At 39.3% G+C, this 17,490-nt stretch overlaps 1 protein-coding gene and 1 long non-coding RNA gene across 2 annotated transcripts in view; one reads left to right on the top strand and one right to left on the bottom strand.

The window, feature by feature from the left end:
• Positions 1-17,490, top strand: part of LOC122732518 — a 79,409-nt gene that overhangs the window by 30,441 nt on the left and 31,478 nt on the right. The gene's annotated exons all lie outside the window — the stretch shown is intronic.
• The window catches only part of BDH2 (3-hydroxybutyrate dehydrogenase 2), a 45,125-nt gene that overhangs the window by 25,387 nt on the left and 2,248 nt on the right, over positions 1-17,490 (bottom strand). The window contains exons 2-4 of the mRNA XM_043972728.1: positions 13,101-13,180; positions 7,091-7,169; positions 440-536 (exon numbers count right to left, since the gene is read on the bottom strand). Of these exons, the coding sequence (XP_043828663.1) occupies positions 440-536; positions 7,091-7,169; positions 13,101-13,172 (248 nt within the window). The 5' untranslated portion in view covers positions 13,173-13,180. The remainder of the gene's footprint in view (positions 1-439; positions 537-7,090; positions 7,170-13,100; positions 13,181-17,490) is intronic.

The raw sequence follows: 17,490 nt of genomic DNA, 5'->3' as shown, positions 1-17,490 counted from the left end.
CTTAAAATCCAGTGTATATCCAAGGTATAATGGTGACATGTCACAAGGCGTATTACAGTTACATCCTTGACAGCAATCTTCTAAATCACATTCTTTGGTAAAACATAAATGCTCTGAGAATGTCTACATCTAGCCAGCATCCTAAGCATACCTCATATTGGATATGCCTACCATAGCTAAAGCTGGCCAATCCCCTTTGTTTTATTCCCTTTCCCTTTCCCCTCTTCTCTCCCTTGGCCCTTTTCTTCTCTCCTCTCTTTTAATGATGCCTTTTTGTATTTATATACCGTTGTTATTTCTGGAAATAACTTCCCACCCAAGATCCCTCCCCCCAGGAGGACACACTTCCATTGTATCACATGAAGAAAATTATTTTAATGTAGAAAATTCTTAGGAATTAAAATTTTAAATTTAATAAAATTAAAGAACACAGAATTACCCAGCAACATTAAAAAGGACATCAAGCCTCTCAATTTCCTTCGAGAATTTATCAATTTGTTCCTTTTTTGTTACATCAAGAACTCGAGTTTGAATGCCTATGAAACAAAAACAAGGACACAAAATTTATCAAAATCTATAAGGTTTCCTTGCAATGATTTAAAATACTTTTTCTATAGTTGGAAAAGAGTAGTGCCTAATAGGTTCACAGGGCAGCATAATATATTTTCTTTTTAAAAATGAATTTAACGGGGGCAGCTAGGTGGCGCAATGGATAGAGCACCGGCCCTGGAGTCAGGAGTACCTGAGTTCAAATCCGGCCAAAGACACTTAACACTTACTAGCTGTGTGACCCTGGGCAAGTCACTTAACCCCAATTGCCTCACTAAAAAAAAAAAAAAATTAAAAATGACTTTAACGGGCAGCTAGATGGCACAGTGGATAGAGCACCGGCCCTGGAGTCAGGAGTACCAGAGTTCAAATCCAGCCTCAGACACTTAACACTTACTAGCTGTGTGACCCTGGGCAAGTCACTTAACCTCAATTGCCTCACTAAAAAAAAAAATGAATTTAACTAATTCATTTTATTTTTATATAACCTTCATTTTAGGAAATACTTCCCCTCCCTCTCATCCTTTCTTCATACCCCACTAGTCTGTCCACATAAAAAGGTAAAAAAACAAAACAAAACAATAAAATAATCATATCTGTATATGATGTGGTACCCTAGGAGTCTCACACCTCTCTAACTACAGGAGAGAGGTATGTATGTCTCAGGAGCCATTACTGGTTTTCTATTTACTCAGAGTTTGGCTTCCTTTTAGAGATATTTTCACTGATTATGTTTGGGCATTTTTTGGGGGGAGGGGGAATTCTGCTTATTTCATTCCGTATCAGTTCACAAAATTTACATTTTCCCTGTTCTGTTATCTATATTAATTATATTAATTTGCATTTCTCTGATCAGTACTGCTCTAGAGCACTTTTTTTTTTTTAGTGAGGCAATTGGGGTTAAGTGACTTGCCCAGGGTCAAGTAGTTAGTAAGTGTCAAGTGTCTGAGGCCGCATTTGAACTCAGGTCCTCCTGAATCCAAGGCCAGTGCTCTATCCAACTGCACCACCTAGTGGCCCCCTAGAGCATTTTTTCATATGACTATAGACAGCTTTGATTTCTTTTTCTGAAAACTGCCTGTTCATGTCCTTTGACCAATTAGGAAATGACTTGTATTTTTATAAATTTGATTCAGTTCTGTATATATTTGAGAAATGAGGCTTTTATCAGAGATACTTGTTTCAAAAATTCTTTACCAGTTTTCTGCTTTTCTTATAATCTTGGTTACATTGGTTTTGTTTGTACAGAAGCTTTTTAATTCTCTATATTTAAAATTATCTATTTTACATTTTGTATTGTTCTCTATATCTTCTTTGGTTCTAAATTCTTCCTCTGAGGGGCAGCTAGATGGCGCAGTAGATAGAGCACCAGCCCTGGAGTCAGGAGTACCTGAGTTCAAATCCGGCCAAAGACACTTAACACTTACTAGCTGTGTGACCCTGGGCAAGTCACTTAACCCCAATTGCCTCACTAAAAAAAAAAAAAATTCTTCCTCTGCCCATAAATTTGACAGATAAATTATTCCATGCTCTCTGATTTTGCTTATGGTATCACCCTTTATGTGTAAATTATGTACCCATTTTGACCTTATTTTATTTTATTATTGGTGTGGGATGTTGGTCTATACCTAGTTTCTGCCATACTGTTTTCCAGTTCTCCCAGCAGTTTTTGTCAAATAATGAATTTTTGTTCCAAATTCTTGGTTCTTTTGGTTTATCATATAATATATTACTATAGTCATTAACTATAGTGTAATTTGTACTTATTCTATTCTACTGACCCACCTTTCTATTTCTTAGCTAGTACCAGATTGTTTTGATAATTACCACTTTATAATACAGTTTAATATCTGGTACAGCTAGACCACCTCCTTTCACATTTTTCATTGATTCCCTTGATATCCTTGAGCTTTTGTTCTTCCAGATGAATTTTCAAATTATTTTTTCTAGATCTATAAAATATTTTTGATAGTTTGATTGGTATGGCGCTAAATATCAATTATATTAAATATATCAACATTAATTTTACCAACATGAATGTTCATTATGCCACTATAATGAATGTTAGAGTACTGTAATCAATATGTGATATAAACATTACATCAATATTAAATAATGTGTTAGGAACAATATATTAATATATCTTACCATTCCATTATATTCACTCACTTCGTTTCCAGTTCTTGCCTATCACAAAAAGGGCTATTGTCTTTTAACTTCTTATGGTTTATGCTTAAGAGATTGCTGGGTCAAAAGGTGTAAACAGTTTGGTTGCTTTTTTTACATAGTTTAAAACCGATATAGAAATTTAGGAGTCATTTGCATAGAAATGACAATTGAAACCATATATGGTGATGAGGCCACTGAGTGAGAGAGGAGAGATTAAAAAAGAAGAAAGAACAAGGTCATGAAGACATAGAAAAGAGAGTATCCAGAGAGGATGGTCAATAGTGTTGAATAATGAAGAGGTCAAGAATGAAGATTCAGAAGAGGCCATAAGTTTGGGCAATTAGAAGACTTTGGAGGGAACACTTTCAGTTGAGCAATTAGTTCAGAAGCCAGAGTACAGGAAGTTAAGAGTGAGAAGGGGAAGGGTAGAAGGCACTTAGGAGAAGGAAATGGTGTGATGGACTCAAAATTACAGGGAAATGAAAAACAAGCCTTCTTTTAAAATGCATTTGAATGACCCAAGACAATTCCAAAAGACTCATGATGGAAAATGCTCTCCACAGCTGGAAAAAGAACTACAGAGTCTAAATACAAATCGAGGCATACTATTTTCACTTTTGTTGTTATTGTTGTTTTTGTTTCTTCTTTCTTATGGTTTCTCCCTTTTGTTCTCATTCTTCTCTCACAACATGACTAATGTGGAAGTATGTTTAACATGATTGTTATATATAACCTACACCACATTGTTTGCTGGATTTGGGAGGGGGAAAGGAAAGGAGAGAGGAAGAAAAATTTGAAATTCAAAATCTTATAAAAATGAATGTTGAAAATGTGAGAAAACTATCTTTATATGTAATTGGAAAAAAATCAAAATAAAATACTTTTGAATTATATTAGATGAGATCTAGTGTTAATTTTTAGGGGATCAGGAGAATGGAAAGATTAGTAGGTGAAGGGAATAGAAATTATTTGCTCCAGAAAGTCTTGTTTTTCTTTGAGTTCTTTCAGCAAAATCTTTTTGCTTGTAATTAATTTAGAATGAAAGTGTATCAGTTTCGTTAGACTCATGTACCCTGCCCACCTATGGGCCCCTAGGTGGCGCAGTGGATAGAGCACTGGACCTGGATTCAGGAAGACCTGAGTTCAAATTTGACCTCAGACACTTATTAGCTGTATGACTCTTGGCAAATCACTTAACTCTGTATGCCTCAGTCTCCTCACCTGTAAAAGTTGTAGAAGGAAATAGCAAACCACTCCAGTATCTTTGCCATGAAAACCCCAAAATGGGGTAATGAATTGTCGGACATGACTGAAACAATCGAACAACCTGCTTAAACATTACTCCTGAATAAATGCCCTCTTCTATTCTATTCTCTTTTTTTTTTTAAGTTTTTTTTTCTTTTTTCTTTCTCTCCCTTTTTTTTTTTTAGTGAGGCAATTGGGGTTAAGTGACTTGCCCAGGGTCACACAGCTAGTAAGTGTTAAGTGTCTTTGGCCGGATTTGAACTCAGGTAGTCCTGACTCCAGGGCCGGTGCTCTATCCACTGTGCCACCTAGCTGCCCCTGTTCTATTCTCTTTTTGAAGTAAATTCCATTTCTCCTTCAAAGAGTTGAACAAGAAGTCATCAGCATTTGGGAATACAGAACTATGGGAGTAGATGTGATGATGCAGAGATAACTCTGTAGCTTGTAGGTTATTGCTGTCATGGCATATATTTCCCCCACTACTGTCAGTTTAACTGAGGTACTTAAGTCTTGGTCTGATTCTAGAAACAAATTTTTGTGGACTGATGATATTGGGGATTGCAAGGAATCGTGATCCACTCCATGAAAATGGGGAGAAGGAAGGAAAGAGCTTTTAGGCATAACTGGGGTAGATTGTTGCTGTTGTGCAGTTGTTCAATTATATTTGATTCTTTGTGACCCCGTGGACCATTGTCCATGGGGTTTTCTAGACAAAGATACTGGGCTGGTTTGCCATTTCCTTCTCCAGTGGATCATGTTTTGTCAGAGCTCTCCATTATGACCTGTCCATCTTGGGCAACCCTACATGGCATGGCTCAGTTTCGTTGAGATACGACAAGGCAGTGATCCAGGAGGGAGCTGGGGTAGGTAGGTAACATCAGTTATAACAAAAGACTTTAGAACCAGCCTTTAGCTCTTAAGTTTTCCAAAAATTTATGAGAGCAGAATATAAGCTCCCTGAGGGTAGGAACTTTTTTCATTTTGTTTTTGTATCTTTTGGACCTCAGAGGCAGAGAAGAAAGTGGGCTCAAAGCCATGAAGATCTGGGTTTAAGTCTTGCCCAAGTCACTTAGTGTTCTAGTACTCTTGGTAGCTTTCTAAGACTCTTAATTTCAGAGAAGTTGCCAGCCTCTATTGGTCAAGGAAGGTTCCTCACCTGGGAATTAAATCATAAGTCTAGTCTTTCTTCCTATCCTTAGTGCCTAGAATGGCATCTTGAACATAGTAGGTAGTCAACAAACATTTATTACCACCTACTATGGGCCAGGCACTGTGCTAAGTGCTGCATAAGCACTTAATAAACACTTACTGGATCGGATGTAAAACTGAAAAGAAGTGTACTAGATGGCCTTTTAGTCATTCCATGGCTGGTTAGCTTCATTAAAGGACTCTTCTAATTAAAGGCTAAGGTCATATATTTAATTACCAAGTGAGCCTGTTATATTCCTCTCTGTGTTGGTTCTAGGCTTGCTGTCTTAAACATCTCTGACAGGACAAAAGAATATGGGGAGTGGGAGAATAGAGCAACATACAACTGAAAATTCACACCCAGACCCTTTTGTTTAATAGTGTCATGGATACAATACCATACCAGGAGTCAGTAGATAGTTTTTGAGTCTTGGCTCTGCCAAATTGACCTTAGACAGGGCATTTAATTTCCCTAAACTCCATATTTGTTGCCTGGAAAATGGGGCTAATGATCCTTACATTACCTGTTCCATAGTGCTGTTAGGTGAACAAGCTAAAACAGGACTTGAAAATGAGCTATCAGAGGTCAGCTAGGTGGCACAGTGGATAAAGCATGGGCTCTGGATTCGGGAGGACCTGAGTTCAAATCCTATCTCAGACACTTGACATGTACTAGCTGTGTGACCTTGGGCAAGTCACTTAACCCTCATTGCCCAGCCAAAAAAAGAAAACAAGCTATCGGAATGACCTATGATGATTATTGTTGAATATGAAGGGCAGAGTGTACATTGCTAATGCTAAGATGACTAGAAATGCAATTAAACTGTATACTATTTGAATTAGTCACAAATACATATTTGTGTAGCTAGCCAGCTAGGTGAAACAGTGGCAGCTTGGTGGTGCTTGGTGGTGCAGGAGACAGACCTGAGTTTAAATCTGACCTCACACAACTCACTACCTTGGTGATTCTAGCAAGTCCCTTGACCTCTCTCTGCCTCAGTTACCTCCTCTGTAAAATGGGGATAATAATAGTGCTTTCCTCCCCACATTGTTGTGAGGCTCAAACGAGGTAATATTTATAAAGCACATTGTAAATGCTAAAGCCCTTTATCAATGCTTACTTCAAAGAAATGTCTGAAGCTTTTTTTTGTTTGTTTCACAGGGTCCTAATGACAATGTCTTTTGAAACCAAAAATGGTTCAGGTAAAATCTTGTTATAAATACCATTCAAACAAAACTTTTTCCATAGCAAAGATTTCAAAGCCCCAATCTATTGATCATTTATTAGAATGATATCCAAAGCATAGATCTAGAATTTGGAAACCCTTCTGAGTTGATTTTACTATGAGATATAAAAATGGGGACAAAAATTGAAAAGGAAAGATCTTATCATGAGTTGATAAAGTTCTGTTGTTCTGTTGTTTCAATAATGTCTTATTCTTTATGACCCCATTTGGGATTTTCTTGGCAAAGATACTGGAGTGGCTTGCCATTTCCTTCTCCAGCTCCTTTTGAAGATGAGGAAACTGAGGCAAACAGGGTTAAATGCCTTGCCCAGGGTCACACAGTAAGTGTCTAAATCCAAATTTGAACTTGAGAAAATAAGTCTTCATTACTCCAGGATGGGGACTCTATCTGCTGAGCTACCTTCCTGCCCCATAAAATTATAAAGTACCTAATATCAAATCATTTCCAAGTAGACAGACATAGTTTGATCAATTGTAAAGAATGCTGCTCTGAAGTTAGAGAACATGGGTTCAAATTAGGCCTCTGACGCTTACAAGTGACTTTGGGTTTAATCTCCCTGGGCCTCAGTTTCCTCATCTGTAAAATGAAGGGGTTGGACTTTTAATACTACTATGACTTTTAACCTTTAAAAAAAAAGCTTAGAAAATTTTAAAGCCCACACTCAGAATGGCTGGTGCCAGGCAGTACTTACCTGTATGCCCATTTAGTTCTTGAAGTTTGGTTTCATTGATATCTGTTGCTATGACTTTGGCCCCCTCTTTTGCAAAGGCCTAGACATAATACACAAATAATGGATATGACTGTACCTTACTGTAATTCATTTTCAATTTTATATCTCTAAGGCAGAGGGCAATCGTTACCAGGGTTGCCCTGATCCCCCAGCCTCTGCTAAATTGTTTTTAAATGTGTAGAAGAAAACCAAATATTAACACTGTATTCTGCATTTTAGTCACAAATCTCCCAAAAACAATTTTTTGTTATCCTAAATATCCGAGCATTTTGCAGCATAGACAGATACAGAAACAGAAAGACAAAGAGCTTAGCAATACTGGAAAACAGCAGGCACTTAATAAATGCTGATTGATTTACTGAGACAAAGAGAGACCGAGGGAGAAAGAGATGTCTAAACTGGCATAGTCCTGCTGATGTAGGAGGCAAAAAAGGGTTAACAGAAAAACCTAAGACCCAAGCTTTAATTCAGATATTAGCTCTAAAAAGGGAGTCACACCCTAGTTAATGGATAACTTACAAGTCAAAATGCTAGGTTCTCCTACCCACAGTGATCAGTATCCTAATGGACCAAAACTGGTCAGGTCAAAATAACAATAAAGGAAATGACAAGGCTATAGAAATTCTAAAGAAAAATGATTATGTTTTGAAACTAGCCATGGGAATCAGAAAGAGACAAGCGCAGAAAAGGCCAAATTTGTCCCCAGATTCACCTTATGATATGTAAATCCCCAAAACACACCTCCACTGAAAAGGGTACCAAACTCAGGGGTTGGCTTAGGACCCCAGGAACTCCAAATTAGGATAAGCCCACCCCTGAAACACCCCTAGGTGGAGATTATAATGAGACTGATAATCAATTTATCCATACTATAAATATAACTGTCTTTTCTTTTCTTATTTGAGAGATACCTTTCCACTATTCTGGTTCTTTCCTTGTGATCACTCACAGCATTGCAATAAAACTTGGGAAACTGAGTCACTGAGTCTTGTAATTCTTTTGGGATGACTCACGATCAATTGGACCCCAAATTCCATCCCACATTACTGCTATGCCCTTGCATATCTCTCTCTACCTCAGGACAATCTGAGGTAACATTTAATAGGAATCTTCAACAAAGAAGAGATAATATTAAAATATAGTTTGAAGTTAACAAAGTCACAATATTTGTTATTGAATTCCTGCCATGACGACTTCCCTCAGGAGACATAGTTTCTGGGTAATGAATCATTAATTAATTAATCTGGGTAATTATTCATTTTGTTAATCATGCTAGCAATCATTAATAAAAGCCTTAGTGGCACTCTTGAATGCCAAAGACACCTCATGGAACTCACCCAATGCTTATATGCCCTTGGAAGAGTGGGTTTTCCTGAGGGTGGCAATCAACTCTGATTGCTTAACAATTAATGAGAAGAATAAGATTATGAGAGCTGGACCTATTATATAATGAGGGGCTGCAGAATGTGACTAATCAGTCCCTCTCCCAGATCACCCCCAGCTGTAGGCAATCCAGACAAAGGATCTAGCCCTACTCAAACCTGGCTGAGTGGAACACCTTAGATGAATTTTTTTTGTAAGGTTTTCTAGTTGGGTGGGGCAACAACTCCCATCCAGGATGGAAAGGCCAAAACCCCAGGGATTTGGGAGCTTGGCCTAGTAGAGACTTAGGACCTAGGAAGGGAAAAAACCCCAGATCTCCCTAATAATTGGTTATTTAATAATAATTTCTCTAAGGTTTTCTCTTCAATGACCAATGTCACATTCTTTTATGAATAACAAAACAGGTCACTTCAGGCAGAGGGGAAGCAACAATCTTAATAAAATGAGTTGTTTGATTTCCAGCCGAAATCCATTTTTCCAAGGAAGACCTTAGTTTTTGTTTTTGCAGCTTTACTAAAGAAAAAAACTGCAAATGATTATGGGCTAGAGAAGACATCACTTTCAGTTGAACTAAGAAGTTATATTAATAATAATGTTTCCACATGTACAATGGAATATCATTGTATGATAAGTGGCTTGTTATCCTTACCAGCTAACAAATATGGATAATTGACTGGCTTTTTCCATAATGGTTTATTCTCTATAATCAAAGCCTTTAAAAATCACTTATATCCCCAGTAAATAACTTAAAAGCTATTTTCCTTCTGTGGCAGGTGGCTCTATTTCAAGCAACAAAGAGAATTCATGAAATGATCTTCCCTTTAGAGTTCAGAATAACCTTTACATCCATCAAACTCTATTCTTTCATCATTTTTATAGGTGCATATAACCATGGACATATCTAAGAACCATTTTGGCAAAGTCAATAGTGGGTAAGCCTTGAAGTAAGGAAGACCCGAGTTCAAGTTCTACCTTGGACACATACTAGCTAGTCCCTTAATATCTCAGAAAGTTCTGAGACTGCAAATTACAGATAAATTGCTTGGCTCCATCATTGGAGGGAATTTTCACACCTAGAGCTCCCCACAATGATATAATCATTGTGTGTTAAGAGGCAGTTGAGAGCCATTCTGGGAGCAGCTGGGTACTGTAGACAATGGATACCCTCTTTTGGTGAAATTACTAAACCCCTCATAGCTCTTACAAAAAGTTCTGTTCCAGACATTTTACAGTTGAATCCCCAGCATCTCTCAGCCATAAAAGAATTAAAATGGGCCTTGTTATCAGCACCTGCCCTAGGACTACCAGATTATAGTAAGCCTTTCACTCTCTTTGTGCATGAACAAAGGGGGGTGGCTTCTGGAGTCCTGACTCAGTCACTGGGGCCTAACCAACGTCCTATAGCCTACTATTCAATTCAGCTGGACCCTGTAGCGGCTGGAGCGCCACCTTGCCTTAGAGCAGTGGCGGCCACAGCGCTTTTGGTAGAAAAAGCCTCTGATTTGGTCCTAGGTAACCCTCTAACTGTGCAATGCCCTCACGAAGTGGAGGCTCTCTTACTATGTCACAGGACACAAGCCTTTTCAGATCAAAGGCTGGCTAAGTATGAAATAACCCTGTTAGGTAATGAGAATATCACTTTAAAACGCTGCACAGTTCTTAATCCAGCAACACTACTCCCTAACTTACCATTCTCGGGGGAACCGTTGCATGACTGTGCTTCTTTAGTTGATATGGCTGAAAAACCCCGTGATGATCTTTTTGATACACCTTTAGAAAATCCTGATCTTGTCCTCTATACAGATGGTTCCTCATTTATGAGAGAGGGAACCCGTTTTACTGGAGCTGCTGTAGTTTCTGATTATGACACCCTCTGGGCAGCTTCTCTGCCTTGCCATTTTAGTGCACAGGCTGCTGAACTTGTGGCTCTTACACAGGCCTGTAATATAGCTAAAGATAAGAGTGCCACCATTTTTACTGACTCGAAATATGGCTTTGGCATATGCCACTTTATTGGTATGATTTGGCGTCAATGAGGCTTTCTAACATCCTCGGGCAAGGCTATTGCCAATGGGGACCTTATCAAGGACCTCTTAGATGCCCTGAAACTGCCTTCTTCCCTAGCCATTGTACATTGCCCTGCCCACACAGGGAATAGTGATCCTGTTTCAAAGGGAAATGCACGAGCCGATTCTGCAGCCAAGCTTGCTGCATTAGAAGCTCCTGAACATGTATTTAACCTTTCACCTTCTGAGGATATTCCTTCCAACCTAACCTATGACGATTCTGAAGTAGAAAAGTGGAAAAAGAAATTTAAGGCGAAACAGATCAATGGCATCTGGGTGTCTCCGGAAGGTAAGCCATTTCTTCCCCGGAAATTCTACCACCAGGTATGCCTCTCTGTTCACAGAAAAGGCCATTTTGGTACACAAGGCATTGTAGACTCTATTAAGAGAACCTGGATAGCACCAGGTGTGACTAATACAGCATCTCGAATCTGCTCGGGCTGCTCCACATGTCAGTCTTATAATCAGTATGCTTTTAAGGCCAAAGCTTATGGAGGGCGTCCTCTAGCATATACACCTTTTGAGCACTTACAGATTGATTATATTACTATGCCAAAAGCAGGACATTATAAATTTTGCCTTGTTATAGTTGATCCAGCAGGATCTGGCCTCTATTACCTTTAAAGGTTCCACACTAGTACAATATGTTGATGACTTACTTTTGGCCTCTCCTAATGCTGAAATTTGTCAGGAAGATAGCCGTCACTTACTGCTGGAGCTGCACAAGAGAGGACACAAGGTTTCCAAGACAAAGGTACAATGGTGTTTGCCCCAGGTAGAATATTTAGGATTTATTTTGGCTGCTGGAACTCGCTCTGTCTCTTCTAAGCGAGTCCAGGCCATTCAACAATTGGTTCCAGGGTCGATATGTGAAGGTTGACTTATCTGAGAAATATAAAAAAAGGTCTATCTAGAAAACCAAAAGCTGCTTCCATTTACTAGTTTGGGAGATAAATTAAGGGAAAGGTTAAGTAGGGGAGATTTATGATCTAATATCCAATTTTAAATCTCACAGTGTGTGTGTGTGTGTGTGTGTGTATGTGTGTGTGTTTGTGTCTGTGTCTGTGTCTGTGTGAGAGACCAGGAATATATAGGGTAAAGATGATATAAATTAGTTAAAATTCAGTGATGACTTTCCTTTTCACATAGTCCTCTAGTCCCATCAACTAGAACCATAGTTTGAAATGATGGTACTCAGGGTAAATTTAGTTGGAGGACACCAATGGTGGCCATTCAGAATAGCCTGACTAGAGGTGGAGTGGGGGGAATGTTAGGGGAAGGGGAGAGAATATAGTGGTTTCCAAGGAGATGGTAAAATCAGTATCTACAGTCATGCTACGGATGGGATGGGATACAAATTGGGTAGCACTTTGCTACCCCCTCTTCTCCAACCTGGTGAAATTGGTGCTGAGTGGATTATCCACAGGGTTTGGGAAAATACAAGATCATGCCATGTAACAACATGAACTGATTAATTATTGCTAGAGGAAGCACTTTCCCATTCTCCCCCTCCCTGTGGCAGTTACATTCAGCCAGGGGTGGCTAATTATTGTTTTCAAAATGGCTCTAAAGGCCAACATTATACACAGAGAAACTCAGGCAAAGTGGTGGTGACTTTCCAAAAAAAAACCTGAATCTGATAAATATGTTGAAGTATATGTGCACATCTGAGATAAGTGATTATTAATAACAAATGATTTGGAGAGATCCAGAGTTCCCCCTTTTTCTATAGTCCTCATTTCAAAGTTCAGTCTTTTGAAGGACAGTAGTGATAATGAGAATGAATGAACTCTTCTCAGTCTTGATCAGACCCTACCCAGCCTTAGAATTTAATCCCATTTTGTTCTACTCAGGCTTGGGTGGGGATAAATTCTTTGATTAGGTTGCCCAAGGAGGGGGATGGGAGGGGGGAAGGGGAGAATAATTTAGAAGTAAATGACACAATCAAAGTTCATTAGAATAGGCCCAGCCTCTCATTGTAATATTCATTCTCATTGTTAACCAGAGTTGATTGCCACCCTCTGGAACATCCACTTTTCCAAGGACATATAAGCAGGGAGCCTGCCTTAATAAGGGTCTTTGGCATTTAAGAGTACCACTGGCTTCTTTTATGAAAACGTTAGCATTATTAATAAAATGACTAATTACCCAGAAATTATGTCTCTTGAACTTTTAAAACCGTCATATCTCCAAAGAATCAGGCTGCTATTAGTTGTGTTTAACATATTGCCTTAAGGGGAACAGGTGGGAAAGAATGGAATTAATGGAAACAAATACTGGTTCCAAATGATAGGTTTATATACTTTTATACTTGAGGAAAAAGAAGAGAGGTTGGATGAGTTACTCATGATCACACAGGTGATAAAGACTCAAAACGAAAGCAGAACACAAAAAGTATTATATTAGGCAAACTATATTATAGGGGCTATTGGTTTCCTAAGAACATTTCTAACCACTTCAATAAATAGTATAGTGATAGTAGATTGACATTCAAAGGACTGAATGATAATCATAAAACTTACTAAGGCAGCTGCCCGACCAATTCCTTGAGCAGCAGCAGTCAGAACGATGACCTTCCCATCAAGTCGACCCATGGTGCAGTCTGCAAGATAATATAAGGAAATTAAAACACATATGAATATAAAGGCAACATAGGATACACTTGAGTAGATGGTAATACCCAAAAGCTGGGGGCAGCTAGGTGGTGCAGTGGATAGAGCACTGGCCCTGGAGTCAGAAGGATCTGAGTTCAAATCTCACCTCAGACACTTACTAGCTGTGTGACCCTGGGCAAGTCACTTAACCCCAACTGCTTTAAATATCCAGGGCATCTCCAGTTGTACTGATATATAGCTTACCACTGGACCTAGATGGCTCTGGAAGACAGAGTGAGGTTGGTGACTTTGAACAGCCCTCCCTCACTTAAATCCAATTCAGTGCAAATCATGACATCATCCTGATGTCATGGTCCTCTTCAGAATGAAGAGCAAACAACAACAATATCCAAAGCTAATCTTCCAAAGCCCCTCTGTATGAATTTAGACTCTTTCCCTGTGTAGACTAATCCTCTAGGCATTCCCACCAAAAACTTTTAACCCAAGAGCTACCAAAATGTTCATTCCAGGTATTTGATTATTTTAAAAATCAAAGGTTTTGGACAACCTGCTTTGTTTCCTTACATCCATAAAAACAACAACAATAATACCTATAATTTAATAATGCTTCAAGGTTTGTACCACTTTATTTCATTTTATCCTCACAACAATACTGTGAGGTATATGCTATTATCTTTATTTTACAGATGAGGAAACTGAGGCAGATAGATACTAAAGTGACCTGTCCAGGGTCACATAGTAAGTATCTGAGGTTGGATTTTAACTCGAGTGTTTAAGATTCTGGGTCTAGCACTGTATCTAGTGTGCTACCTGGCTGCCTCTTTCTGGTGACCAGGAAGGCTAAATCAACTTTTAAACATTGAATCCACAGTCAAACATTGGTAATAAAAATGACAGAACTGAGATTCAAAGCTTTGAGGTCTTCTTCCCTGAGGGAGCATACAAATTCCCTTTATCAGGCAGGTTGAGAGTTGCCTGGGAGTTCTAAAGGAGTTAGTGACTTCCCAGGGTCACACTGCAGATATAAGTCAGAGGCAGGGGGTCCACTGTAGAGAGGTCTTCTGATTCTGACCCCAGCTCTCTATCTACTATATGATCTTGCATTTCACACAGTAGGTGCTACAGAAATAAGTGCTAGATTGGATTGAATTTATCCTCTAGTATGCTTTGAATTTAGGTTTCAGCCCTCCCTCCAATTTCCCCTAATAGTGTACTCTTTCCTATAACTGCTGATGGAAATAGTAGCATTATCAAACAATAAATATTCAGTAGAGGTCTGAGATAGGGCATTAATGGCTGCTCCCTGGGTTTTCCTAAATAGAACCCATCTGATGAGATGGATAGATGGCATCATGAGAAATGAACAGACTTTGGGAAATAGTGGAAGATAGAAGGGTCTGGTGTGGTCCATAGGGTCACGAAGAGTTAGACATGTCTGAATGACCAAACAACTGAACAACAACAAATTATTGGATGAAGCTACATTATTAAGGAAAACAAATCAGAGCTCAAATATTAAGATCAAAGCATCTGTTCAAGGGTGTGCTGGCTTAATATATGTCTCTAAAAAATTGTAACACATGACACATATTTAAGTTTAATCTGCATGTTAACATTTTCTCCATCACTTTCTAAAGTCTTAAAATAATGAACAAAACAATAAATCCCTGATTTTAGGGTTTGTGGTTTTCATGTGCATGCTGAAAATTGAAACGTCTCCAGAACACCATCTCTCCAACCCCACTTCCTTTCAGATCAAAGGTTTAATATACACTAGCAACATTTTAACATTTACAACCCTGTGTTAGAGCTGAGACCTACTTCGTTACATAACTGTTTCATTCTCACTGTCCTATGAACTTGCTTTTCAGAATCCTTTTTTAGTTCTTCCATGGCCAAAGACCAATTTATATTTTTCTTGGAGGCTTTGGATGTAGGAGCTTTGACTTTGTTATTTTCTTCTGAGGGTGTCTTTTGTTCTTCCTTGTCACCATAGTAATTTTCTATCATCAGAATTTTTTCCTATTGTTTGCTTATTTTACCAGCCTATTTCTTCTCTTTGTTAAAGTAGGGCTCTGCTTCCTGGGCGGAACATGTACTGCCCCAAGCTTCATGAGTTTTGTGCAGCTGTTTTCAGAGATACTTTTCTAGGGACCTGTAAGTGTTCAGTTCTTCCAAGTTGGTATGATCTAAGAAAAGGTGTGTTTACTACTTTCCTGGCTCATGTCTTTCTTTGTGAGCAACAACAAACCCTCTTTTCTGCCCTGCAACTGTGAGGAGGGTCTGTGCTTCTTCACTGTGGCCACAAGCTCTAGTGTGTTGGTGCTCCTCCTCATCCTGAGACTCCCCCCCTTATCCCCCCCCCCTTTCTCCCCACCCCCAGGACTGCAGCCTGAATCCAAGTATGGGCAAAGCAACAGAGTCCTACCTTCAGTGCCAGCAAAGGGACCCCATAATCTCCTTCTGATCAGTTGTTCTAACCCCCCTTCCTGAGAGCTCTGAAAGCAGTCACTGCAGATTCAGTGGCTCCCTAGGTCTGCTCCTGGTTTGCTGGGGCCTGGCCTGCACTGGAGTGTGCTCCACTCTCATCCGGGTATGACAGACCTTTCCTGCCAACCTTCTAAGTTGTCTTTGGTTGGAAAATTATATTACCCCATTCTTTTGTGGCTTCTGTTGCTCCTAAAATTCTTTTATGGCATTATTTTAAAGTATTTGGAGGGGTTTGGGGAAGAGCTCAGGCAAGTTGCTAACTCTTCTCCACCGTTTTGACTTTGGCTCCTTCCCTATGAACCTGCAAGGCCATTAATGATATCCCAGATTGGGGAAGGGAAGGTAGAGGGCATTGGCCTTCTGCTCTGGTAAATACAATGAAAATCAGGGTACTGATTACCTTTAAAGCCATTTTAAAATGTGGGCATTCTAGTGAGAACTCTAACCCACCTCTTTATTGTTTTTTTGTTGTTGTTGTTTTTTAGGCTGGCATTTATAGAACACTTTGAACCTTAGAATTCTTTCCCTCAGAACAACATTGTAAAATAAGTTGGTAGTACTATGGTGGGATGCAGACGCTAAGGAACTTAGACCTTAAACTTTAGCAAAAGTGAAAAACAAACTTTAGACGCTGAGACCAAAATTTTCAGAAATAAAAAAACAACTGTTTCCCCCCTCAGGAATGTGATGTTGCCAGGACACATGGACCAGGGGTCATGCAGACCCTAGGATACTTAGAGGCATTTCTATGTATGATGTAAACACTGAGAGGCATATCAAGGCCTGCAAGGACGATGTGCAAGTTCCATAGGTTGGAGATTTGGATTTTTTGTATGTCAGCTAGATATGTGACTGATATCTCCTTACTCAACGGCCAAAACACCCCTCCCCAGTTATTCTGCAATCTCCTTACTTGGCACAGAGCCTTCTTTGTCTGAAATGTATAAAAGGTCAATTCTCGTATTCAGAAAGACAGTCTCCATCATGACTCTCTCCTAACAAATCTCTCTATTTTACAAGATTTGCTGAGCCTGCCGATTCTTTGGGTGTCAGCCCCCCAAAAGGCCCCAAGCTGTAATTCAATATAAATGCATATATTTAGGTGCAGCAGCGGAGAGTCAGGAAGACCTAATTTCAAATCCTCACTCAAACATTTATTACTGACCCTGGGCCAGTGACTTGATTACTCTCAGTTTCAGTTTCCTTATCTATAAAAATAAGAGCCCCTACCTTACAGGACCATGAGGACCAAATGAGGAAAAGGGTTTGGGAAACTTTGAACACATATAAATAAATGCTAAGTCTGACACAAGTTCACATGCATTATTCGTACAAGGTCTCCAGATCCTTAAACTGGAACCTTCACCAACTGGAAACCTAGGTAAGTAGCTACACTCTTACATTCCTAGGAATATTCTGATCCAAAGATCGAAACTAGAGGATTTCCCTCCTTTTTTTTTTTGGTGAGGAAATTGGGGTTAAGTGACTTGCCCAAGATCACACAGCTAGTAAGTGTTAAGTGTCTGAGGCCGGATTTGAACTCAGGTACTCCTGACTCCAGGGCTGGTGCTCTATCCACTGTGCCACCTAGCTGCCCCGGATTTCCCTCTTTTGCAAAGGAAGCCGGTTATGGTTAAAAAAATAAAATTTAAAAAAATTTTTTTAAAGGTTAAGAAAAATGTGTTAAAAGAAGTTCACAGATTCCCGAGGTTCAGAACCCTGGTCTCAACTGAACCTGAGACCCTGGGTTAGCACCTCCCAGCTTCCCCCTCCCCAGGGAAATCTGTGAGAGAAGGAAGCAAGGACA

This window comes from Dromiciops gliroides, chromosome 6 (genome assembly GCF_019393635.1).
Source record: "Dromiciops gliroides isolate mDroGli1 chromosome 6, mDroGli1.pri, whole genome shotgun sequence".
Taxonomy (NCBI): Eukaryota; Metazoa; Chordata; class Mammalia; order Microbiotheria; family Microbiotheriidae; genus Dromiciops; species Dromiciops gliroides.
The sequence above is the reverse complement of the archived record's forward strand: the minus strand, read 5'-3'. Positions and strand labels throughout refer to the sequence as shown.